Source organism: Lemur catta, chromosome 12 (assembly GCF_020740605.2).
Source record: "Lemur catta isolate mLemCat1 chromosome 12, mLemCat1.pri, whole genome shotgun sequence".
Lineage (NCBI taxonomy): Eukaryota > Metazoa > Chordata > Mammalia > Primates > Lemuridae > Lemur > Lemur catta.
Window position 1 is genome coordinate 4949128 of NC_059139.1, and position 26960 is coordinate 4976087.

Genomic DNA, 26960 nt, shown 5'->3' on the forward strand with positions numbered 1-26960 from the left:
CCGGCGCCCTGTGATTGGCCCCATCGCCCCCTGGGTCGAGCTGCCTATTGGTCTTGGGTGCCGAGCATGCGCACCTTGGAGGGCCGCAGGGTTGCCGGAGGTCGCGCCGTCCCAGAGTTTCCCAGCCAGACGCCGCGCAGGTAAGCGGTCGGGGATCTGCAGGTTCCGGCCCAAGCAGCCTGTTCAGCACGAACGCGACGGGGAAGCGGCTCGTAGTCTGCGAGGGCAGCCGGCTTTCGCGCGTGGTTCCCTCTCCCTTCGGGCTCCGTGGGGTCGCTGCGGGCTTGGGCTGCGGGGCTTGGCCTGGGGGCCTCCGGCGGCGCGTCCCTGGGGCTCAGCGTCGGCCTCCTGAGCGCGGAGACGCCGAGGCCTGCGGGGCGGTGTGGGACCTTCCCCCTGCGGCGCCTTTGGTCTGGACGCTTTCCAGACCTGGGGAAACTGCGCGTGGGCCTGGGGCGTGTCGGGAAGGGGCCCGCTGCGGAGACTCGGGGGCGTTCCCAGCGCGGACGCGGGCGGTGAGTCCTGTCACCGGCTCTGCGCGAGCCCCCGGCCCTGCCGGTGTCAGGAACCCCCGCTGAGGTTCTTGTTTTTTGGGGCGGTCGTGGGAAAGAGGGGTAATCTTCTGAAGTACGCAGAACAGTGTGTGGCTCCTGGGAAGTGATACAGATTGTTAGCTGCAGTAAGGTTTTCATCCCCGTATTTTCAGTTTTCTGTTAAGCCCTACGTGTGTAGTGTCTTCATATTATTCATTCTTTCATTAATTCATTCAGGTTACTTATTGAGCACTTGTAAGCCGGGTGCTGTTATGGTGCCTATGGATGTTCCATAATTAACATGTAATTTCTTCGTGGCTTAATTTGTCCTTAGATGTAATTGGCCGCAGGAGGTTCATTCACCAAAAGCCAAGATTTTGACTCGGGTCTCAGTTTACATGTACTCCTACAGTTGACAGTCTGCCAGTCTCAGCCACTAAGTGAGTGTGGAAATAAACCTGTGAGTGTCGTTAATTTTACTAACACGTTTTCCCTGAAGAGATAACCAGTAGTAAAGACATACATACTTATGTATGTCTATACACTCACGTATATGATACTGAATTAAATAACAAAGAAGAGTAAGTGCTTCAGTTAACTTTAGTACTGTGATTACTTTGTTTAGCATTGAGATCAAATAGGAACCAAGAATACTATCATTTTAATGGAATTTTTTACTTTTACTGGTTTTGAAAAGAGGAAACAAAAATATCTAAGACTTTTTTTGAGTGATACTATGGCTCAGATTTTGCTCAGGTGTTTTGCATGTGTCACAGCCTTTTCCAGGTAGATAGTATGATCCCCATTTTAAGGACATGGGAGCTGAGGTACAGATCAGTTGAGTAGTTTGCCTAAAGGTATCACTTAGAACTGCAGATTGAAGCCTAAATAGTTTGACCTGATATACCTGATAGCTGTATACTCTCCTTAGTTTAATGAATTCTCTCTTATTTAGGCTTCTTTAGAATTAGTGCTAACAAACAAATTCAGAAAAGGCCATTTCGTATTATGTGTGGGTATTGCATTATTTTTTTACAGACTGAGGGAGAATTAATACCTATAGTTTGTTACTATTTCATTAAAAAGCAAATCTCTTTTTTTCCTTTCTGTTTTTCAGCGTTACTGTTATAGCATATGTCTTGAAGTGATGAGGAGGTTTTTGTTACTATATGCTACGCAGCGAGGACAGGCAAAGGCCATAGCAGAAGAAATATGTGAACAAGCTGTGGCACATGGATTTTCTGCAGATCTTCACTGTATTAGTGAGTCAGATAAGGTAAGAGCCATTGCTTTGGATTTTACTGTGTTTTGTGCATTGAAGTATTTTTGTTGCTAAATGCTGTTTGTTAAACAATGAAGTAGGGCACTAAATACCACCATAATCCTTTTTTTTTTTTAACAGAGATTTACTTTTTCAACTGTGTTGTAAGATTTCAGAAGCCTTTTTTTAACATAGAAGTTTGCATTTAAATTAGATTAAATGGTCTCAAAAACCAAAACAAGTAACTACTCCTTAACTATAAATGGCAGTAATAGTATACGCTTCTTTTATCTCACAGGGTGGCTGTGAGAACAAATGAGATGTGTATTTGCATGTGTCTTTTCCACTTCATGAATCTCAGTGCCTTATTTTGTTTTCCCAAAAGAAAGACCTTACCACTTGTGGTAGAGTTCCTCAATATGAAGGACTGCCTAGATTGTTTTGTAAAACAGAATTAAAGTAGTAGTGTAAGAATCTGGAAAAGGCTCAGCTGCTTAAGGTCACGGACTACTTGTTTTCTCATTCACTGTCTGCAGAAGTTCCTACCTTGGGGTATATAAGACTATAACAATTCTATGTTCTTCTTTCATTTAGTCTGAGACCTACATATTATACTGTTTCAGACAATTCTGGTGATAACCAAAAGGACTTTATGCCACAAGATAATGTGCCAACTGCTAAGCAATCACATTCACTTCAGCCCTTCAAAACTGTCCTGCCAGTACTCTCTCTCACTCAAGTGCACAACCTCCTTTGGGCTTTCCTAAAACTAGTTCAAAAGACTAGACTATCAGCAGCACAGGTGAATTGTAAGTCCCGCTCGTAGAAGGAGACTCACCTTTATGCAACATTGCCATGGTGACTCCGGATATAGTCACTTACAGAAAAGGGAGCTTTCCAAGGACACTGTCCATCTGCAGGCTCTGTTATTCTATAGTGAATCTAACTTACGTTGCAGTGCCACATGATGAAATACAATCTGAATCTGTTACTCTGAACAAAAAGTCATCACTGTCATAAGACTAGCCCTAATTTGGCTCATTGTGGTTAACCTCACTAACTAGGTCAGCAGCTATTTGACAGTCAGTGGTGAATTTTTTTCAACAACAAGTTAGTTAGTCATGCTGTTTGCCCTCCCTGGCTGAATAGTATCTCTAATTGTTAATGATCTAAGTTTAAGAGATAGCACACTTCTTCCTAGTTCGCAGTAGTCCTTTCCAAGGCAAAGTTACTTATACAAACTCTTCATAGAGTTTAACACTCAACTGTTTGGTGTCTTTTAAGCATTAAATGGCCTGGTAAAAAGCTCAAGTCATTCGTTATCTCTCATATCAGCACAAAACATAAAGTGAATTTTTTAGAGCCAAATTAGATGGTGTTCATGAGCAATCAAGCTCATGGACTCTTACGTAGAGACAGAGACAGGAAATGCTCTGTGAAATATTTAAATTTACATGACAATTAGAATAAAGAAACTTGATTTATAAGAGTTGGGGACACTTATGATCTCAACTTTCAGCTGATGATAGTCTCCGCTCTCTGGAACCCTGAGGGAATGAGGATCCTGAGGATAACACTTTTAACTTCAGCTTTGAAATGCTTCCTGCCCTCTGCCTTTGTGTCGCTTGCACTGCACACGGCTGGGTTGGTATTTTGCTGAAGATTTCAGAGCTGCTGTGTATTCTCTGCTGTCTTTCTTCACCGAAGTATCCTGTTTGTTCCTTCTTTTGCCATTTTAATCCTGAGTGCTTATGTATATGTTCTTTTAATTTCTGAGTCTCCCCATCCTCCCTTTTTAAATGTTTTTGCTTTTTTTTTACTATTTTATGAAAGGCATTCCCACCCAATTAGCTCTTTTGTCAATTAGCTCTTTTGTCATCGTGGGTGTTAGCTTGGCTTATTTACCTTGCTTGGCCCAGGGCACAGTGGCAAGGGGTTGATTATATCTATCCCATTTCCTCCGATTTTTCTAGAAATGAAGAACTGAGCTAGGTGGAAACCTGGGGTGGGTCGTGTCTCTGCCTATCTGGGAAAGCCCATGGAGAGAAGGACATGTTAGACCCTCTTAACCTCTTGACGAGCATCAAGAAAAACAAACTCATGGTTACATGGAGTAATATCCTGTATTGGGTGACTTGATTAAACTGGGAGCACTTAGTCCCTGGACTGGTCACTCTGGCATGCATCTGCAATAACTTGATAAGGAGGAAAATTGAAGGGAAATACAAGACAGAAGAAACTAAGCAGATTGCCATGCTGTTGTGTTAAATCAAAAATACATGAGGATTAGGTCCCTGACTTGATATCCTTGTTTTGTAGTATGATCTAAAAACCGAAACAGCTCCTCTTGTTGTTGTTGTTTCTACCACGGGCACCGGAGACCCACCTGACACAGCCCGCAAGTTTGTTAAAGAAATACACAGCAAAACACTGCCAGTTGATTTCTTTGCTCACCTGCGGTATGGATTATTGGGTAATGGGCTATGTTTTCTGCTCTTACTATATTATTACTGTCTTAACTCTGGTATCTGAATATATCTTTCAAAACTGTAAAGTAATATGGATTTTGTCTTTATTTTTTATGTAATATCATATATGTATTGCATATTTAAACATGTATAATGTGCTATCTTATATAAATCTTCCCTGATCTTCACCCCATAGCAACACCTCTGCAGAACCTCTTGAGTAGCATTCTTAAGGGTGCACTTCAGATTCAGCCATGAAACAGTTTCCGAATAATAGTGGCTGAACCTCATCCCAAACCTACTGAAGAATATTTCTTTAAGGAGCAACCCCTCATTGCATTTTGTTGTTTAAAAAATAAAACAAATGCAGGTGATTTTGATATCTTCTGTGTCTAGGAACCACTCCCCTGGGATGGTGGTTTCCATTTCTCAGCTACACAGGATTAGCTGGAGGGAGTTTATTAAATTCCATTACTTGGGCCCACTTCCAATGATTCTGATGTGATTGTTCTGAGGTAGGGCTCTGGCATCAGTATTTTTAAAAGCTCTGAGGTAATTCTAATATGCATCCAGATTGTAAAAAATTGGCCTAGGGCTTTGTGAAGCATAGTTTTAAAATACTAAAGTAAAGAATCAGGAGGACCAGATCAGCAAAATATGATCCCAGAGAGGAGATTAAGGGTCCACATTCCTGGCTTGTGATCTGTATTGTTTATCTTTGAGGATTATTTCTTGAAGAGGGTATCTAGCAAGGATGGAATATGCTATAATGAATAACTGATTGGAAATTTGGGATTGTAACCCTGGCCGTGATGTGTCATACATAACAAGTTCAAGAGAGTATTTTACAGTATTTGCCATTTTTTTTAAACTCAGGTTTTTCCAGTTTCTGTATTTTCAAGAGTGCACACATACTGCTTTGAAAATCCCTTAAAAACTTACTATAAAGAAAAGAGTGAAGCCTATCCGACTATTCTAGTCAGTGTTAGGCCCATGTATGGACCCACCAGTTTCTCAGGAAAGAACATGGAGAGAATTAAACAAATGAGAAATTTAAGCTTTAGTCTATCTTCTTACCATGAAACATAGAAGCAATTCCTAATTTATTCAACACAGAAACATTTATAGCCAGTGGCTATTTATATTGCACGTGTACATCTTTGTACTCTAGATCAGGAGTCAGTAAACTCTATAAAGAGCTAGCTAGTAAATATTTTAGGCTTTGCAGGCCATATGGTCTCTATCACAACTACTCAACTCTGCTGTTACAGCTTGAAAGCAGCCATAAATAATATGTAAACAAAATGACTTAGCTGTGTTCCAATAAAACTTTATTTACAAATAAAGGCAGTAGGTGGCATTTGGCTGAGATGCTGTGGTTGGAAAACCCCTGCTCAGGATCAGAAAAATATATAGATATAGATATTCAACGTAATCCTTGTTTTAAGATTTCTATATTTTTACACAGATTCATGGAGATAAAAATGTGAAATATATTTCTTTAAACAGTGGTCAATAAGTGTTCATTTTGTTTCGGTATGTCTGGTACTTTTATATTGTAAAATAGAAGAAAATTGCATATGTAGTATTATTCAAGGAAAGTAAGAAAATATAAAGCTATGCATTATTTCCTGCTCCATCATAAAGGCATGGAATCGTATTGTTTTAGATATTTTTATTTATCTGTTCTTTATATCTTTACATTTAAATCTTGTGCTCATTATCTATTTGCCCTCTTTAGGTCTGGGTGATTCAGAATACACGTACTTTTGCAATGGGGGAAAAGTAATTGATAAACGACTTCAAGAGCTTGGAGCCCGACATTTCTATGACACTGGACATGCAGATGACTGTGTAGGGTAAAGGCAGCGTACTTCTATGTTTTTTCCAATAAATTGTTTATACATAATGAAAGTTAGTTTATAAAACTCACTAACATGTCGGCTTTTGGTTTGGCACTGAAAGTTTCATCATATTTTAGTTTTGTTAGTTAGCTTTTTTAGCTTTAGAACCTAAGAGGGACAGCCAGGGCTTTACCTATTTTGCTGATTTTTTGTGTGTGTTTGCATGTGTGTCTCATCCTTCTCAGTATCTGCTAATCAAAAGAGTTAGGAAAGGTGCCCCCAGTATAGTAATCTTTATTTGTAAGTGTGTAGGTATTTGTAAAAATCAGCATTTTCTTTAGGAACTTTGAATGATAGTGGGTATGTGCACTTCTGTCTGCATTGCACACAGGGGAGACACTGGATTCGGCTCCTCACATGGAGGAGGCCCAGTAGGCCAGGTGTCTGGCAGAGAACCCGCATCAGCGGGCCTTCACTGCAGACTGCATATGTTGGTGCGCTCTCTCACCATCTTGATAGCCATTTGCCACCGTGCCAATCAGAAGTATACTTTCTTGTTTCATTACTTTTATTCTTGTTTTTACAACTCAGTATTTCACCCTATGCATGACCTTTCAAATCATCCTGATATATTTATTCAAAAGTCTTAAAGATATCATCCTATAACTTATTCTACCATTTAGCCTTTAACTACTTTAGCCAGATAACAGCACACACATTTAGTTTTTTTGCTACTAGGTACATGTATTAATTTTCACTCACTGTGTTAATAATCTCTGTTTATGAAAAATGACAGATTCAGCAAATGTCTTGCTTTACCGCATATTGTAGTACCACTTAGCTCACCCGTGTCTTCTATCATGTTCTGCAGCTGCTACGCTGTGTGGATTTTTCCCCATCTCCCCAGTGCACATATTCTTCCTGATTGTGACAAAGCTCTGTGACAGTTCCTTGCATGTTTACTTTTAGTTTTGTCCCTTTATATTGAGCTTGGTTTCCCCCAGAACCTCACTGAAAAAAAATGCTTAGTCTTGTATGAGCTATGTTTAATTGCTAATATAATGCTTATGTAATCCGTTAGGCCCAGCACTCGTCCATATGTTACTTCTCTTCAAAGGCTTTCATTTTCTGTGTTTTTTTTTTTTTGGATCAAGTATTAAAATCCTTGAAAGTATATTTCAGCATCCTTCACTTGTTAGATTTTCAATTTAAATACTTTAATTGAATGTTTCCTTTTTCTAATATTAAGTTACTAATATTTTCAAGAAGACATCCTTGCTTAATGTACCACAACACTTGAAGGAGTTAAGAATGCAGCCCCAAGTCCAACACCAGGGTTCAAATCCTTGCTCCCCCACGTACTGAAACCTTGTTCAAATCATTTAGGCTTTTGTGCTTTGGTTTTTGCTTCTATTAGATAGATAATAGCAGTATTAAATACATATACTGTGTAAACTTCTTAGGATCAAATGAATTAAAACATGTTATCCTCTTAAAACAATGCCTGTCATATAATAAACACTCATTGAACATTAGCTCTCTTTATGATTGTGGATAGTATCACCTTAATATTTCTGAGTTATGAGAATGATACTTTAAATGTAGCTATAATTATCGAACCCTTAATTCTATAAACTTGCTTTCCTGAAGGCTCCTAAGGGTAGATGTCTTGCCACATTTTGAGCTGTGTACTGCATGAGCACTTACTGAACACAATGAAATTCCAGCCTGGGTCCTAATGAGACAGGGTCTGAATGTGCCGCCTCTCAATAGTCATGTAGCTTTATGAATTAGAACTTAATTGATATCTTCAAGTCATAATTAAAAACGAAAATGTTATTTCCAACACCCTGACACGGTCTTTCTTATCCATTAACTCTACTTGAACTTCTCTGTTCAGGGAATGTAGGGAGTGTTATTGTTGAGTTACCATACCTTGTTAGTAAGTGGACTACTACATTTAGAAAGTGTATTTATGATTAATTCAACTTTCCTAAAGGATGATTGCTTTTTTCCCCCCTGTAGTTGATCTCCCTGGAAATTCTATCAAAAAAACTGTTCAGGACTGATAGAAAGGTTTGAACTATTTATTTAGTCAAAAGACTTGGCATTAATCCAGAGTGATTCCTTGTTGATATTTTAATCCGCAGGAAAAAGATCAGTAAATTGGCTAGGCAAAAAAAAAATGGGACATTTGATTGATGTAATTATCATTTTCAACATTAGGGTAGCCTTGGATTTTGGTTATGTTCTGTTAGCCTCATCAGAATTTAGTATGGCTGTTTAAAATGATAACTTCTTAAAGTAAAGATTACCAACTCTAGTTTAGGAAATTAAGAAGATCCCTTTTCATTTATTTGACCTTTATATGTGCTTATATTTTTTACAGCTAACGAGCACATAATAGTTCTGCTTTTTAAAACTTAATCATTGCTAAGTATTTTTTGGATTCTGAATAGTCTTCATAATTAGTATTTCTAACATTTACATGTAGCACTCTGCCAAATGGACAGACTTTGCCATTATCCCATTATTCTATGTTCAAATGGAGAACTTGGCAGTTGTTTCTTCTTTTTTGTTACAACCCAGTTTAGAACTCGTGGTTGAGCCGTGGATTGCTGGACTCTGGGCTGCCCTCACAGAGCATTTTCGGTCAAGCAGTGGACAAGAGGAGATAAGTAGAGCTCTCCCAAGGGCATCTCAGGCCTCCCTGAGGACAGACCCCATGAAACCAGAGTTACTACACCTTGAATCACAAGTTGAGCTTCTGAAAATAGATGATTCAGGAAGAAAGGATTCTGAGGTTTTGCGACAAAATGCAGTGAACAGTGGTCAACCAAGTGCTTTGATTGAAGATTTTGAAGCCTCACTTACCCATTCAGTACCCCCACTCTCACAGGCCTCTCTAAATATCCCTGCTTTGCCCCCGGATTACTTGCAGGTGCATCTCCAGGAGTCTCTTGGCCAGGTGAGCAGTTCTGCTTTATGCTATGAATGTTATTTAACCATGGATGACTGCTTTGGTTTATTTTTTATCATTATCATATGATGTTAGAATGTAGTTTAAAAAGACTGTCTTACTGGCCAAATGTGGCCTGTCAATGTGTGTAAATTTTGTTGGAACACAGCTGCACCTGCTCATTCAGGTGGTGTCTGTGACTGCTTTTGAGCCACAGTGGCAGAGTGGGTGGTTGCCACAGAGCCATGCGAAGTCAGGCCTTTGGCCCCTTCCAGAAAAATGTTGCCCACCCACGTCTTACAGAAGTGCTTATTTTATCACATTGCTTCTGTCTTTGAAGAAGTAAGTGGTTAAGAGCTTAGTTTCTCCATTATTTTGGAGAACTAACTGCTTGGTTTCTCATTTTAGATGTGAGTCAAGCAAAGGTCAGTTGTGTGGGTAGTGAGGAAACTATAAACAATAAAATCTTTTTTTCTAATGTGAATTTTTGGTATCCTGGATTGCTCCAATTGGTGACCATTCTTTTTGTAGCTAATATCTTATCTGTTTTTGTCTGTATTGTCATTTTTTTGCCAAGAGTATTTTTTCCATCAATAAACAAATGACTTTAAAGGGGGTGTGTAAATTTTTGAGTACCAAGTTGAGTAATAGCTAATGTCTCCCCACTTCTGCCAGTATATGGTACCTTCAAATTTTTTCCCACATGGTTAAAATAAATTTCCAGGGCAGCCAATCTTCTAATGCAGGGCCAAGCTCTCTTTTTTGAGAGTGGCTGTTTGGAGTTCCATATGGATGTTCTTACATAAACCACATCCTTAATGCAGCTATCACCATTTCTAGTTTCTTGTTTTCTTTTTCTTAGTAAAGTCGGATATAAACATTTGAGAAACAATTTGAAAACAACGTCTTTCTAGTATATTAGCTCTATTTGCAAACACCAGATATGATAGCAATTTTTTTTGGCATCTTATTTGTAAAGCATTCATATATATATATATATTTTTATGTATAAAAAACTATGGATTAGTGTTTATGCACTTTTGCTTCATTATTTTGAGAATTGTTTAGTTAAATGAAGTAATACAGTAAGTACATTGCATCAGGTTTAGGAACAGAGACACATACGCACAGACATACCAGGGAGTAGCGCCCCCATCTGTGAGCTACAGGATCAGTGTGTGGCAGAGGGGATAGAGAGGACTGATTAAACTGAGAAGTTGCTTAGGTTAGGAGGATCTGTTAAGAGTTTCTTTTATAGCAAGTGTGATTAATAGGCCTGAGGTAATTGGTAATATAGATAAAAGACCTGAATTATTTAAGGGTGACAATATTAATCTGAAAGGATATACTGAGACAGGGTTGGTGGGGAGGGGTGTTACTGCTAAGTTTCAGCATTTACATTGTATTAAGTGGTATAAGTAATCTAGTAATTTAAAGTATACGGGCAGATGCACGTAGGTTGTATGCAAACACTACGCCATTTTATATAAGGGACTTGAGCCTCCGATCACTTACCCAGACACGTTCCAACCCTAAACATCTGTGATTTCCTTTAGGGTCTCCTTCCTGAAATATCTGCATGCATACTGTTTCTTATTACATAGGTTATTAGGGAGACTACTAGACCTTTACAACAAAATACTAGTATTTGATATTTTCTATGTATATTTTAGGAATTCTAGTGTCTAGCAGACAAGGAGTTTGAAATAGAAATGAGCTTCTCTTCTGGAAAGTGAGCTCCATGTGTCTGTACTCATTTACTTTAGAAATGAATACAAAAGTGGCCAGGAAGTTTTATAATACCCCATATAGATCTGCATAGTTACTAAATGAAAGAATGGTATAATTGAAAATTGCATTTAGTTATATTTTGTCCATTTGTTTCTCAAGGAGAAAAGCCAAGCCTCTGTGACTTCAGTGGATCCAATTTTTCAAGTTCCCATCTCAAAGGCAGTTCAACTTACTACGAATGATGCCATAAAAACCACTCTGCTGGTAGAATTGGACATTTCAGTAAGTTGCAAAATTTATTTCTCAGCACAGTAATATTGTCAAGTCGTGCAGAGAGACTCGTGTGGTGCTTGGTTATATATGCTCATGAAGAACGAGAGGTCTCTGACAGGACATCTGGCCATTACACTCCCGACCCAGCATTTTTCCTTTCCTCGTCACACCTATTTTCTTTCCACTTCAGGGAAGGGCTAAGAGGAGGAGTGACTGGAGGTGACTCAGCCTGAGAGGATAGAGTTGCTGCCTTACTCGTTAAGCCTTGAAAGAATAATGGAATCAGAGCAGCATTTTACATAAAAGAAAAGGCCCAGGAAAGGAAGCTTCACCCAAGGTCAGCCAGCTAGTTAGAGCTCAAACTGGACTGGCGTGGAGGGGTTAATTCCTCAGAGCAGCGGTTCTGGTTCCCTTGAGAATCTGCAATAACTATGGATTCTCCAGAAAAATGATTACAGTCATCCCTCAGTATCTTTGGGAGATTGGTTCCAGAGCCCCCTTCAGATAACAAAACCCTCGGAGGCTCAAGTCCCTTATATAAAATGGCATAGTGTTTGCATACAACCTACGTACATTTGCCCGTATACTTTAAATTACTAGATTACTTATACCACTTAATACAATGTCAATGCTATTTAAATAGTTATTGTATTGTATTTTAAAATTTGTATTATTTTTTATTGTATTATTATTTTTTAATATTTCCCCTCCAAGGTTGGTTGAATCTGAGAATGTGGAGCCTGTGGGTGTCAAGGGTCAACTGTACATAGAAACACTTGCATTCAGTTTCAGGTTGTGTCCTCTCTGAGGTGTACCCCTGTGAGCCCCTCCACCCCCTGCCAGAATCCATTGACCTCAGAAACTGATTGATAATCCTACAACTAGTGCTTAAGTGCCTCTTCAAAGTCAATTACCTCAACCCTTTATTTTGATGAAGGTCCCAAGAAGTTGTGGGTTGTACTTTCGGAAAAGTAAGGGCACATGAAGGCTGTGTGTAGATTTAATTGAACTTCCTAATAGAAAAAAGAAATACGACTAGCATCAACACTAGATGTTTTTGCTTTCATAAGTATTAATACTATGTACACCAAAATATTTTTTATTCTGATATTCTACATTTTGTTGTGAAGAGGCAAGGGTTGGCCAGTGCTGAGTCAAGACTATCTCCCTTGCAGGCTTGTGTCATGGTGAGAGGCCCCTTTCTAGAACTCTAGTCTGTATGCCCTGTTGCTCTGGGGCGTGGAGGCAATGGGCCAAGTGACGAGACTTGATTTGGAGAGTGGCTTCTTTTCCAGCCCATGTTGCTCACAACCGATGTTCAGCCAGATAGTGTAATGTTTTGTACTCATTAAGGAAATAATGAAGTATCCTTTCCTACCTCGATTTCTCCTCAAAGGACAAGAGTAAAGTAAGGAAAATGAAACTGAAAACCATTGCAGATGACCTTAAGTAGTTTCTTTGGGCTACAATGTATTGTTTTCATGTGTTTGTGTACCTGTACATGTATGTTTTATTAAAGAGGGATTTTAACATAGATTATTAAAAACACTATGGTACCTTACTCTATAGAAAATGAGAAAGGTCTGATTTCCAGAACTAAATACACAGTGATAAAAGGCAAAACCCTGGATAACACCAAATTGCTTTTTTTTAGGTAACTGCTAATGAAAGTGTGTTCATTTAGTTAGACTTGTTTGGTTTTTGCAATTGGAGTTATTTTCTTTCTAAGTTCATTTGTTAAAATGGTCATATAATGAAAACTATTTTTTCTCATCTTACAACTGAAGCTCTTTAACTCATAGTTTTTTTCTTTCATTTTGGTGCTTTTCTAGAAAACAGATTTTTCCTATCAGCCTGGAGATGCCTTCAGTGTGATCTGTCCTAACAGTGATTCTGAGGTACAAAACCTGCTTGAAAGACTGCAGCTTGCAGATAAAAGAGAGTATCGTGTCCTCTTGAAAATTAAGGCAGACACAAAGAAGAAAGGTACAGCCCTGACGTGGTAGGGTGTCTGGGGCCAGTGGAGTGCTGCCGTCGTTTTTGCTTTTTGTTCTTAATTTTAGATAATTTTTCTTTCGTTTGGCCTACCTTGAATTTGCATTCTTTTATTTTTGTAAGGTGGTGTTTTCTACTATATTCATTTTGGGGAAATTTTTTGGCTAAATCAATATTGCCACAAATCACTTTGCAGTTTGATGTACTATAATGTAAAGTATTGCAGTAATTGTGTTTTGGGAAATGCAAAACATTTTATTCTTTATTTTCTGTGTCATGAACCTCTTTCCTGTCTTTACCTGAAAAGGAGCTTCCTTACCCAAGCATGTACCTGAGGGATGTTCTCTCCAATTCATTTTTACCTGGTGTCTTGAAATACGAACAATTCCTAAAAAGGTATTTTTCTGTCTTCTTGGGGTAACTATTTTAAAATATGCTTAGCTCTGTTTAGGATTTATTAAATAGATCTGGTATTTTCCCTTTGAAGGCTTACCAAATATCTTCAGAGTTTTAGTTCCCAGGGGTGTGTGCTGTCTTTATAATTGTCATAGAAAAATGTTTTTTTGTTGTGTTTACATTTAAATTTTTATGTTTTCTACTGAAAGGAAATTTTTAAAATAGGGCTTTTTCCTAGTCTTCTTTTTGCTAGGCGTTAACTTCATATAGCACATTAAACAGTGATGAAAGTGTCTGTAGTTGACTTTGTGTTATCCAGCTACACATTGCTACTTTATCTATAACTGATGACAGGAAGCTCATGAGAGTTTGAGCTCTCCCCCCACCACCACCACTTGCCGCTTCCTATAGTTGTTAAGATCTCCTTTGTGTAATTCTACATAATTATTTATTACTGAAACAATTATTCAGGAAAAATTGAAGGTTTTTGGTAGGTTATTGTATTGATGTTTAGATGAATTTGGAGATAGAACAGTCCACTAGATGTCAGTGTTATACCAGGAACTGTTTTAAAAAGTACTTGTAACTGATTTCTTCTAACCAGTTCCCTCAAATGGATATTAATGGATAAAATTTTCCATATTGTGCTTTGCCAAACTTGTGTTGTCAGTGAGCATAAAGAGTGTTGTAATTATGCCACCCTCTCCCCACAGTAGTTTTTATTCTGTTTTATTATGTGTTTATTACATTTCTAGTCTTTGGGAAGCAAACTACTTTAGACAGAGGCTCAGCCCTTGATAAAACTCAAGTAAATTTAGAATTAAGTAACTGTGATGGGAACGTCTTGATTCAAATTCAATAAATGCACAATTTTGGTTCATCTCTACCATTTTTCAAATTTTTTTTAGGTATATACATAAATATATTTTTTCCTACTATAAAAATAATAGTTCATTGGAAAAATTCTGGATACAGAAATAAGAAACCCAGGAAACCAAAGTCTTTTATCCTCAAACCCTCAGAGTTAACACTTGAATTTTGTTTTGCTAAGAAAAAATGGGGTCCTGTAGTATATGTGCAGTTCTACAACTTACCATTTTTACTTAAAAAGAAATCAATAATCTGTATATATTTAAACATGGAAAGATAGAAGATATTTTTAATGGATATGTTATAATTTGTTTTAATCATGGGCAATTGAGTGGTTGTTGCTTTTTCACTATTAAAAAAAGCAGGCAAACGTACTGTATTAATCTTTGCACACATATCTGAAGTATTTCTGTAAAATAAATTTCTTAGGGTAGAGTTGCTACTTTAAAAATACTTGAAGTTCAAATTGTAATAATATTTGTCAGCTGTGTGAGCTTGTGCTCCATAAACAGTGCAGTGTTTCCTATTTTGGTACCATAGATTTCTGTCGTGCTAAAGTGAAAATTATTTTAAAAGATTTATAATTGTCACTGTCTTAGCCTTTAATTAAGTATATTTTTATTGATTTTAGAATTTACAAAGTGTTATTGGTAAATTGTCTTATCTTGCCAAAGATCCATGCAGATATTTGGGGATTCATTCAGCAGCATTTCCTGAGTGCTTGTTTTTGTTCAGCGCTGAGTTTGGCATTTGGAGGAATACATACAAGTTGTCAGTCTGTGGATATTTTAGGAAGGGATTCCTGGGCTAGGCCATTGGAAACCTCTGACCCCCATGAGAGCAGCAATCTTGTCTGCCCTGTTGAGGGAGTCCAGGACACAGCCGTCTTGTGCCATGGAATTAAAAGTAGCAGTACTCATAAGCATTCACAGAACATTTGATCCAAATAATTACTGAAGTGCTTTGATCCTAAAGAGCCCTTGAGCAATATGTATTATATGTCATATAATGTATTAATATGTCATATAATGAATAAGCTTGTAATTGTTTATAATGTAATACTACAAGCTTATTGTAATGAATAAAACTTGTTATTAGCAACTTTGGTGTTTTGTCCAGGAGTTTGGACGTGGTTAAGTTGTTGAGCCTTGGAGTGCAGAACTTTATTATTTTGCTTTAGTTATTTATATTGTGAAATTTTCCTAACAGGCCGACATTAAAGCAAATGGTAAATTAAGCTGTATTTTCCTGAATATACTCCTAGTAGCTCTCTCACTTTTTCTTGGGTAATTGGGCATATTCCCAGGTGGTTACTAACTGAATATCATAATAGCCCTAACCACAAAGCACGTGGTAATTTAAGTCGGCTTCCTTTTCGCAGGCATTTTTGCGAGCCCTAGTAGACTACACCAGCAACAGCGCAGAAAAGCGCAGGCTGCAGGAGCTGTGTAGCAAACAAGGGGCAGCTGATTACAGCCGCTTTGTACGGGACGCCTGTGCCTGCTTGTTGGACCTCCTCCTGGCTTTCCCGTCCTGCCAGCCGCCACTCAGTCTCCTGCTTGGTGAGTAGGCTGTTTCGCATGCCCTGCCCGCCTTCATGCACTAGTAGGCACGCCAGCGTCCTCTGATGGGTGTATGCCTACATGATGAGTGCGTTGCACACCCTCTGGGGAATGGTCATGCTTGAAGGTGCAGACCCGGGGAGGTGGGGGGGGGAGGGGATGGAGGTATGACTACATGATGAGTGCCAGGTGCACTGTCGGGAGAATGAGAACGGACGCGCTTGGGACTCTGACTCGGGGGGATGGGTGGGACATGGAAAATGTATATAACCTAAACTTATGTACCCCCATGATGAGCTGAAATAAAAAAAAATATATATATATAAAAAAAAAAAAAAGAAAAAGAAAACTTGCTGCTCAGGTGTTACCCTGTGACTATGCAGACATGTTGGGAACACCTCTAAATGAATGACAATCAGTAAGTAAACATCTTGTATCTTGTCTCCAGGGTGCTGTAACACCTGCACTGGCTTTTAGAAGTCAAAGATTCCCCCTTCCAAGCTTTTGATTTCCTTATTTTTTTTCTTCTACCAATGTCACTATCATTTTCTCTCTTAATAAAGCCAGTCTTAATTCTCTTTTTTGGGCTCAGAATTGAGCATCTTTTCTAATTTAGCTATTTTTTCAAAAAGATCATTTAGCTAAATTGTATCTAAAAATGACTATGAAAAAAACACGTTTCAAAGATAATGAACACTAGATTTAATTGACAGAGATTGAAGCGTGTACAGAGTGCAGAAATGTCCCCATCTTGGCAAGTCCAGATTTAGGGTCCTTCAAGAGCAAAAGGGGATTCCTTATGTCATACCAGTGTAAGTTTACATACTCAGGGTCCTTCCAGGCAGAGGCCTGTCACAAAATATTTTATATGAAAGAGAATTCAGGGCTGGGCACGGTGGCTCACGCCTGTAACCCTAGCACTCTTGGAGGCTGAGGCAGGCGTATTGTTTGAGCTCAGGAGTTCCAGACCAGCCTGAGCAAGAGTGAGACCCCGTCTCTACTAAAAAAAAATAGAAATTATGAGGACAACTAAAAATATATATAGAAAAAATTAGCTGGGCATGGTGGCGCATGCCTGTAGTCCCAGCTACTCGGGAGGCTGAGACAGTAGGATCGCTTGAGCCCAGGAGTTTGAGGTTGCTGTGAGCTAGGCTGATGCCACAGCACTCTAGCCCAGGCAACAGAATGAGACTCTGTCTCAAAAAAAAAAAAGAAAAAAAACAACATTTGGGTAGAAATACTGATTTCAGAGTAAGGAAATGCATTATTATCTGTTTTTTAACTTTAGGAATTAGAGGGAAAAATAGAAATATTTTACTTAGACACAAAGAACTTACATGTTCGCTACAATATGTTTAGAATGTAAGTTATTATGAGTATTCTAAGACAAGACAGGGATTTAATAATTGTTTTTTTTTGTTTTTTTTTTTTCCTAGAACATCTTCCTAAACTCCAACCCAGACCATATTCGTGTGCCAGGTACCAATGTTTATTCACATAATATATAACATATTTTCCTTAAAATCTTAGGAAACTCAGATTTCCAAATCCCTGTCGTTTATTAATTTATTCAATGAAAACTTACCTGATTTGTGGAAGGTGGTAGCAGGCATGATACGGTGTCAAGAGGAGTCATGAGGCTCCTGTCTTCCAGGACCTCACAGAGTATAAAGTCTTTGGTAGCTACCTGTGGTCCAGCACTGTGTTCTCCGTGGGGCAGTGAGTGTCACCCTTGTCCACCTGTCTTATCTGTTGGTGCCCAGCCCCTCCAGAGGAGTTTCGCCGTGGGCGTCCTGAGCACTGGCTCGTAGGTCCAGGCCCTGACTCCTGGTCTAGCCTCCATTCCTCACACAACCTCTGCTGTCTTCCCATCTGGCCTTCTCCTTTGTCCCTTGTAATAATGGTGCTCTGTTTTGTTTTTTGTTTTTGTTTGTTTGTTTGTTTTTGGTTGGAAGAGGAATGAGAATTAACTCTGGGGTTCTTTCACATTTTTTAGCCTGTAGTATAACATGAACAGAAATGTGTTTTTCGAGAAATACCTTTTAAAGATGTTTTCATGCTGAGTTTTTAGTTTTTTGAGTGTATATACTTCAGTCACTTTCAATTTAATCGTCTTGACAATAAATCATGTATGAAATATTTGTTAGGATTTATCCTTGTTGGTTCACATGGTAAAAAATCTTTATAAATATCGAGTTAGTGATATAAAGACCCTTAGGGTATGTCAGTTTTTATAAATATTATCTGGTCTCAGGGCAAGCAAATAAAATTAGAAACTTTCCTGATACCACAAAATGTGGGGTGGAGAAGTGTGAGGGTTGGGGGTAGTTTTTAAGTAACTACTATGGCTTTTTCTTTATAAGGAGTTGGAAGGTAGATTAGAGCCTCTAAGGAAATATTCTCACTGTAATACAAAAGGATGGAGCGTATGTATTAGTCCTAATACAGAGTTCAAAACTTACCTTGTGTGTCTTTGCAGCTCAAGTTTATTTCACCCAGGAAAGCTTCATTTTGTTTTTAACATTGTGGAGTTTTTGTCCAACACCACAACAGTGGTTTTGCGGAAGGGGGTGTGCACAGGCTGGCTGGCCACCTTGGTTGACTCATTTCTTCAGCCAAACACACATGTGTCCTGTGAAGACAGCGGAAAAGCCCTGGCTCCTAAGGTACTAAAATAGCATGCGATTTCAGCATTGTTAAATTGCTCTCTCTGCTTGATTAGGAAGAACAATGTAGTCTCCCTCACATTGTCCACTACTATCAAATTATTCAAAAGAAAATTTATGCTATACTTGAATTTTAAAATCTCTATTGGAAGGGCAAAAAACTTTATTTACTTTCACTTACTTTTAACTAATCCACATATTTTCTGAATGTGCAAAACATGAATTTTGTACAATACAGTCTTTTCTCCTTGCTTGTTCTATTCATAGAAAAGGTAGATTGGCCTAGGGAGAGGTGAAGAGTTGGGCAAGTATCAAACGGTGGTGAGGAGAGATAGCTTCACTTTATGTTTAGACTGTATCCTGCATCCCAAGTAGGCAGTTTCGCACTGGCATTCTGATGCAGCCAAAGATTAATTTTGTATTCTCCAATTTTGAGTAGTAGGATTCCTTGGTCCCTATTTCTCCCCTTTTGTCATAGCTGTGGTGGGCGAGATCTGAATTCATGCTGTTAGAAGAAATTATGGTGGGAAGTGAAGCCACTTTTAAAACACCTAGGAGAAAAAGGTTATGTGATTTTTTTTTTTTTTTGAACAAATTGTGGCCACGATTACATGTAGACTTAGTGACGCACTCAGCAAAATCTCATTCAAGAACACACGTGTAGGGAACAATTTAAAGTTGTCCCTCTTTGCCTGTAAGATGCTTAAAATAAAGCCAACAGCATTGCAGGCTTTATCATAAAGTCTTCTGTCATCATGGTAATGAAGAAATCAATGTGTCATTTGTAGTGTTATCTTAGGACAAGTTTGCTTTCTTTAATATCTTTTTATGGTGCCCAATTTTCATTTAAAACTCTTCTCAACCCCATCTTGATATTAATCTTCATTGGCCCTTTACGTGCAAACATGAAGAATCATGTCTTCATTTTGGGGGTGTATTTCTCTATAATATATATTACTAGTTGCCTGCTAGAAAGCAGATCTTATCCATGAGCCTAGAGAAATGATTTGATTATCATTTATTTGGTATTCTGCCTCAAAACCATTAATACCATGCCTGTCATTTTAAAAACATTTTTGATTTGGATAAAAAAGAAAAAATTTATAAGACAAACTTAGTTTTCTATAGTGACAAATGTGTTCATGGTTTCAGTAAGATTTAATGCTACTGTTCAATTTAATGATGCTTCTTTGATGGGAATTTGTACTTTCCAAACTCTTTAGCAAAGATCAACTTGTTTATATGCTCTTGCCTAGGTTTTCTTTCATACTTACCACAATTGGTTTAATATTCCAGATATCCATCTCTCCTCGGACAACAAATTCTTTCCACTTACCAAATGACCCCTCAGCTCCCATCGTAATGGTGGGTCCAGGAACTGGGATAGCACCCTTTATTGGCTTCCTACAGCATAGGTACGTGCTTTTTTTGGCTAGTGGGGAATTGTACCCCTTTATGTTAACCTTTTTGTTTATTCAGTAGTTTTTAGGGTAATTGGACTTTGGTCATAAAATTCTTATTTTAAAAAATTATTATTAAATGTGTGATAGCATAACATCATTTGTCACCACAGGAAAAGTAAACACAGTATGTTATAGAGATTTTGCTTTGTGTTAGAACTTCCTTTTTTACTGTGGCACTTTTAGTTTTTTTTCCCCCAGCTATGCTGTGGTTTATAGTATATGTGGTTGGGGACAAATTTCAGTTGCACTTTCATGCTGTGATGGTGTATAGCTGTTCCATCTCCATAATTGGATAAAATTGGTAGTAACAGATCTAATTATACCAAAAGTTTCAAAGTTAAACCCCAAACATTAGAAATTTTCAACAGAATGATATTAATAGGTATAAGTTAGTATCAGAACAGAACTATACTTCTCTCCATGTTTGTGACTTAGTGAACAAGTCTTAGGGACTGTTCTCCAGTCACACCCTTTGGACAGTCATTTTTTTTTGTTTTATTTTGTTTTAGTTTTTTTATTAAGCAAAAGCATAATGACATGCTCTGTGTCTCACTGGTGTGTTCATCATTTCATAAACCCTTCTTACACATTCTGCCTTTTATGGCCCTATACTACTTCTCCATTATAAAGAGTTGATTTATTTATAAAATTGTTATTAATACTATTTCATGTAGAAATTTGTCTAGGTTTCACAGTATGATATTTTGAATTATCTTTGTTATGTCTATGTCATACATGGCTTTAACTTCCAAACATGTTTGCTTAGGTGGTGTCTGCTAGAGTGGCCATGACAGCCTGTGGGTAATAACATGTTAATTAAGTGAGTGACTTTCAGTGACTGCAAAGATGGATTTTACAAACTTATCTGAGTTTGTTGGTGTTATATCCTGATGAAAGAGATTAGATTTACATATTCTTATTCTTCATGTCATACATCTAAACTTTGTTTTTCACTTAGAGAGAAACTCCAAGAACAACACCCAGATGGAAATTTTGGAGCAATGTGGTTGTTTTTTGGCTGCAGACATAAGGATAGAGATTATCTATTCAGGTACTATATAGTTCTAGTATTGTAATACTCAACCATTGAGTATCCAATTCTAAGGCTCAGACTTTTTAAACTTTAAATCACCAACCTTCCAGTAATCCATTATGTATCATATTTCAGAGAAGAGCTCAGACATTTTCTTAAGCAAGGGATCTTAACTCACCTGAAGGTTTGCTTCTCAAGAAATGCTCCTGTCGGGCAGGAGGAAATGCCAGCAAAGTATGTGCAAGACAACATCCAGCTCCACGGCAAGCAGGTGGCAAGAATCCTTCTTCATGAGAATGGTTATATTTACGTGTGTGGGTAAGTGGTCTTCACGCTTAAGTGCTGGATGGGAGAAAGCAGTTGATGTATAAAAGAAACAAAGGACTGGGAGGCCAGTAATCTAGATGTATAGCAATGAGACATATTTGATTCTTAAGTATAGGAATAAATATATAAGTTCTGTTAATACAATGATTTTAACATATATTTAATAGCCAAGAAGTTGTCCTTATAAGTGAAGTAGTGATTGAAGATTTCTTGCACCAGTAATGCTTTCTACCGTTTTAAATACCTGTTTTTAGTCTATAAAAATTACGTTTATTATAACGTTAATTTTTTTTTTTTTTTTTTTTTTGAGACAGAGTGTCACTTTGTTGCCCGGGCTAGAGTGAGTGCCGTGGCGTCAGCCTAGCTCACAGCAACCTCAAACTCCTGGGCTTAAGCGATCCTCCTGCCTCAGCCTCCCGAGTAGCTGGGACTACAGGCATGCGCCACCATGCCCGGCTAATTTTTTCTATATATATATATATTTTAGTTGGCCAGATAATTTCTTTCTATTTTTAGTAGAGACGGGGTCTCGCTCTTGCTCAGGCTGGTCTCGAACTCCTGACCTCGAGCGATCCACCTGCCTCGGCCTCCCAGAGTGCTAGGATTACAGGCGTGAGCCACCACGCCCGGCCAACGTTAATTTTTTAACTTGAAATCTCAGGATTGATTTTGTTGTGTGTAAAAATTGGTGATTTGTGCCATTGAACTAGGTAAAGGAAAAAAATATGATTTTAACTCTGAGAATGTGAGTACTAGGATCCTTTTTCTACCAGGCACAATCTTGTGGTGTTAAAGTTGACATAAACTCAGGAACATTCTTACATTACTAAGTTTGATATATTAATACTTTCTGAGACAAGATCTTTTACAGAAACCCACAATTGCCATAGAAAATAAAATTGTTTACAACTTATTTGTTTGTTTTAATGGAACTGCAAAAATTTTTGCTAATTAAAAAGAGATTTTGAAGTAAGAAATTTATTCTCATCCTAACCCATACCTAGCATTTAACACGTTCTCTAAGTCACTAAGTCAGGTTCTTTTTTTTTTTTTTTTTTCTTTTAACTGTGATGCAGAAGACAAAATACTGACCCAGAATACACATAAATGTAATGGAAACAAATTTCATGAAATAAAACTTATATTTTCAACTTACTTTTTATGCCACATTCTAATCATTTTTTTTCTGTTTTGTTTTATTGCTTAATTTTTCAAAAAGCTGGCTTTGGCTCCTCAGTTGATTTCATGATCTATTAGTAGATCTTGACTCTTAGTTGAAAAACACTGCTTTATCAGTGGTCCCCAACCTTTTTGACACCAGGGACCGATTTCATGGAAGACAGTTTTTCCAAGGGGTGGAGGAGGCTGAGCTGGAGTTCAGGCAGAGATGCGAGCGATGGGGAGTGGCTGTAAATACAGCTGAAGCTTCTGTTCCCCCACTGCTCACCTCCTGCTGCTGTGTACCCCACCCCTCCTAAGTTTAATGGAAGGCAGTTTTCCCACGGAGTGGATAAGGGGCAGGTGGAGCTCTGCGGCCTGGTTCCTAACAGGCTACGGACCGGTACCAGGGATTGGGGACTGCAGCTTTAGATTGATAAAGGGCAGAAATTCTAGAAATTATGTTAGTTTACATTTTCATTTAGCTTTTAATGAAATATTTGTTCTTCATCTTGTTCATAGAGGACAGTGACATCAGTGGCCAAATATAGGCTGAAGTTTTTGAAACACCTTTAGGGAGAAGAGGCAGAGTTAATTGCAAAGATATACAACTAACTGGTAGTTGAGAACTTGGAGAATATCTTAAACATCCAATCTCTTAAAACATTATCCTAGAAATAGCTTTTCCCAATCACTGGTGCTTCATTTTTCACATCTGTAAAGTGGACTTGAAGCTTTAATAGCAGTGGTCAGAGAAGAGGGCTCAGAATGAAGCCCTGGAGCACTTGAACGTGGTTTGACGAGTTGGTCTGTCAGGGAAGCAGGCACAAAGGAGGCTGAGAGGAAACAGCCACTGAAGAAGGAGCAAACTTGTCCCAAAGCCAGGGCAGAAGGTGTCCCAGGGAGTGGGCCTGTGCTGCTGATAAGTGAGAAGACAGAGAGGGCAGCAGGGAGTCTGGCAACATGGTAGCCACTAGTGACCTGGGGAGGGGGTGTGGGTGGAAGCTCCCTGGGAGTGGTTGAGGGGAGAGCTGTTGAGAAAGGTTAGATGGCCACTGTGGGCACCTCAGAAAATTTCGCTGTGAGGGGCCAAGACAGGTTTAGTTCCTAACGTGTGAGACTATCACCCGACACTTTTTTCCTTCATGCAACAAACATTTAAGTACCTGCTGAATGCCTGGGCACCCTTCAGATGTTCGAGGTCCAAGGATAAATGGGACATGCTCCCTGCCCTCCAACAGCTTCCTCCCTAGTGGGAAGGCCGCGGAAGCAGAGGCTTCCACCCTCGCAGGTGTTCCGTAGGAAGTGTTCTTTCTGTAGGGGGTGGCAGAAGCACCCGGAGGGGCTCCTCTCCCATCTCATAAATTGAAGAGTTAAGACATGTTACAGCACTTAGGAAAGGACCCAGCGTATAATAAATCCTCAGTACAGGTGTCTGTTACTAACATCGTGTGTGGAATAGGCCTAGAAGTGAGAGAGAGCTTGTTCCTTCCGGAGCGTGAGCCCACTTTGCGCCTTTAGAGTGGAGGACAGGGAATGAGAGGCCAGCAGGCAGGAGCCAGACGCACGCGCCTCAGACACTTCTCAGACTCTTAGCAAACCGCTAGGCTGCTCTGGGACCTGGGAGCCTGTGGAGGCTTTTGACAGTGTGTCAGCTCTGCCTGTTATTAACAGAATGGTCACCGTGGGGAAGGCCTGGGCCTGGGTGTGGATGAGACGCGGAGACCTGTTCGGGAAGACGGAGGGAAGAACTAAGATGTGGAGTCAAAGGAATTAGATTTGTGAATCGAGGAAGATTTGGTAAAAATTCCTACTCCGTAAGTGATGATGCTATTATGTTCTTTTCTAGAGATGCTAAGAATATGGCCAAGGATGTAAATGATGCCCTTGTGGAAATAATAAGCAGAGAGGTTGGAGTTGAAAAACTAGAAGCAATGAAAACATTGGCTACTTTAAAAGAAGAAAAACGGTATCTTCAGGACATTTGGTCATAAAACCAGAAATTGAAAAGAATTAAGCTTTTTGGCTGAAAATACTAAAAGACAATTTCACTGAAGCTGAGACTTTACATTTTTTAAATGAATTTTAACATTTCTTGGGGGGGTAGGGAGTGGATTGCTTAACAATATAACAAAACTTATGGTTAGATTTTGCATATCAGCCCTCTGCCCCCTTCCTGTGCCCCTGATGCTCCCCAGACTGCCCCGTTGCCTGTGGGCCCCCCTGAAGCCTCTGCTGCTTCCCAAAGAACTTCAGAGAGACCCTAACCAGTTCACGGGGGCTCTCTCTGTACATGCAAAGGCTTCTTGATACAGGGCAGCAGCACCAAAATTGACTGATTAACTCTTGTGAACTTACGTTGCCAACATTTTCTAAAATAATGTAAAAATAATTTATCATTTTGTATGAATTATACTCATAAAGAATATTCATATTAATGTACTTAAATTACATGTATAGAGCATATCTGTTACATGTTTATATAGTTATCAAATGTTTATTACCAAAACTATATTTCTGATAAAAAGTATTTTAAAGTAATCTATACAAAGGGATTTCTTTATATGATGCTAGAAATGTGAAATATATTTTGAAATTACACTCTGGCATTTGATTTACTTATCACAATGTTATTTCTAGATAGTTAACATTTAGGTAGTTATTGATCAGCTAATTTCTACAACCTTATTAAACAATAATTGATTACTAATCAGACCCAAAACAGTTCTAACAAGCTATTTTGTAAGCTTAATGAAGTTCTAGCTCTGTCTCTAGGTGATCCAGTCACATTTTTCATGAAAAGATTTTTATTCAAGATGGTTCTGACTATTCCAGGGGCAAAATTTTGTTCCTGTTATCACCATGAGCCATCCTCTAACCCAGTGGCTAGACAGGGGTATTTTAGGATTAAGCCTCAGGCACCACCCGGAGCCTTATAGATAGTCTTACCTTGTTTGTGTAGGGCTAGGGAGTGGTGTAAATGATCCGGATTTCTTAGCTTGAATGCCACTGGTGTTAACAGTGAGGGACCTCTTCTAACCTGTTATTCTAACAAGTTGTGATTGCCCTCAGAATCAGTAACCTTCTTAATGATCAGTGAAAATTAACAGAAGGGCTTGTAGTAGCCAGTTCTGCAGTATGGTTTTCCTGATTAGAATGTTCACTACACCTAGAAGGTTCCTTTCTGTGACAGACTTAAAGTGTCTGTGAACTATTCTCAACTAAATTACAGACACCATAATACTGGTACACTAATAAATCTAATCATAACCTATTAGATAAAAAGAGGATTTGGATTTCACAATTAGCCAACTAGATGATGTGTATGCTGCAGCCAACAAACTGGGCACCCATGTTGATTTCAAATACAGTTGAAACATTTAAAAAGATCCACCATGAACTAGACCATAAAAGAAAACTCAGTGAATTGCATAAAATAGGCATTGTTCATCGATTCTAATGCAATAAAAAAATCTACAAAAAACCCACAAAGGCCACAGTGAATAATTTTAAATGCGTGTAGGTTATTCATGGCCTGGGTGTCGATGAGGTGTGAAGGGGGCGGGGCCCCCTGTTCCAGGAAGAGGGAGGGAATAATGTGTGAAATTCAGGCAAAACAATACCCAGGGGGGGAAATTCCATTCATGTGTTTCACAGTATTTGCCTATTTTGCTAGGGACTGCTCAAAGTGCTGCACCTAGGAAAATAGTTAAAATACCCCTGTTCTCAGGGAGCTTACATTCTTATGTTGAGGAGAGACATAATAAGTAAATGTATGACTTACATGATGTCTGAGAAGGTGACAAAGGCTATGGAGAAGGACAAATCAGGGTAAAGGGGATGTGTGGTTTATAGTGCTGGAGGGTTTGGGCAACTTTAGATGGGGAAAGTCGGAGAAGGTAAAGGCTTGAAAATCCAAGAAGAGGCAGCCACTGTGGGTGTCTTCAGGCCGAGGGGAGAGTCAGAGCAATGGTCCTGAGGAAGAACTGCCTGCAAGTTGGAGGGCCAGCGAGGAGGGCAGTGGGCACAGAGCAGAGTGACAGAGGAGGAGGCTCATAAGAGATGAGTACAGGGAAGAAACCAGGAGGTTTGATCATGCAGTGCTTTTTGCGGCCATTGTGGGATTTGGGCTTTACTCTTAATAGAAAGCCATTTGATAAGAGAAGTAACATGACCACGATTGCATTCCAAAGGGCTTATTGTTGCTCTTGTGGTTGAGACTCAAGGAACCAAAGATTAAAGCAGGGAAATCACTTAGAGAACCAAGATAATACAAAGATCAGATCATCAAATTAGACTCAGAGTTTGAAATCTTAACCATTATCAAGCTTGACTAATATCAAGGGTACCGGTAATTTCGTAGGTCTGTGTTCCACTCCCCAACTTCTTCCTTGCTGCATTAGGCCCTCCCTGAATGAGAT

At 38.9% G+C, this 26960-nt stretch overlaps 1 protein-coding gene across 4 annotated transcripts; it reads left to right on the forward strand.

Annotated features, from left to right (window-relative positions):
• The first annotated feature begins 90 nt into the window (after positions 1 to 90).
• MTRR (5-methyltetrahydrofolate-homocysteine methyltransferase reductase) lies at positions 91 to 25140 on the forward strand. 4 transcript variants are annotated; one of them, XM_045565720.1, is made up of 16 exons: positions 98 to 140; positions 868 to 993; positions 1651 to 1809; positions 4114 to 4267; positions 6004 to 6121; positions 8696 to 9074; positions 10956 to 11078; positions 12902 to 13055; positions 13372 to 13460; positions 15712 to 15892; positions 17329 to 17371; positions 18372 to 18558; positions 19855 to 19973; positions 20980 to 21072; positions 21190 to 21372; positions 24389 to 25140. In XM_045565720.1, exons 3-16 carry the CDS (start codon positions 1681 to 1683, stop codon positions 24531 to 24533), a joined length of 2097 nt encoding a protein of 698 aa, XP_045421676.1. In that variant the 5' UTR covers positions 98 to 140; positions 868 to 993; positions 1651 to 1680; the 3' UTR covers positions 24534 to 25140. The 4 variants fall into 4 exon arrangements, with proteins under 4 accessions (XP_045421677.1, XP_045421676.1, XP_045421678.1 ...); XM_045565722.1 differs by having other exon boundaries at positions 868 to 973; XM_045565721.1 differs by lacking the exon at positions 868 to 993 and having other exon boundaries at positions 91 to 140.
• Positions 25141 to 26960: the final 1820 nt, after the last annotated feature.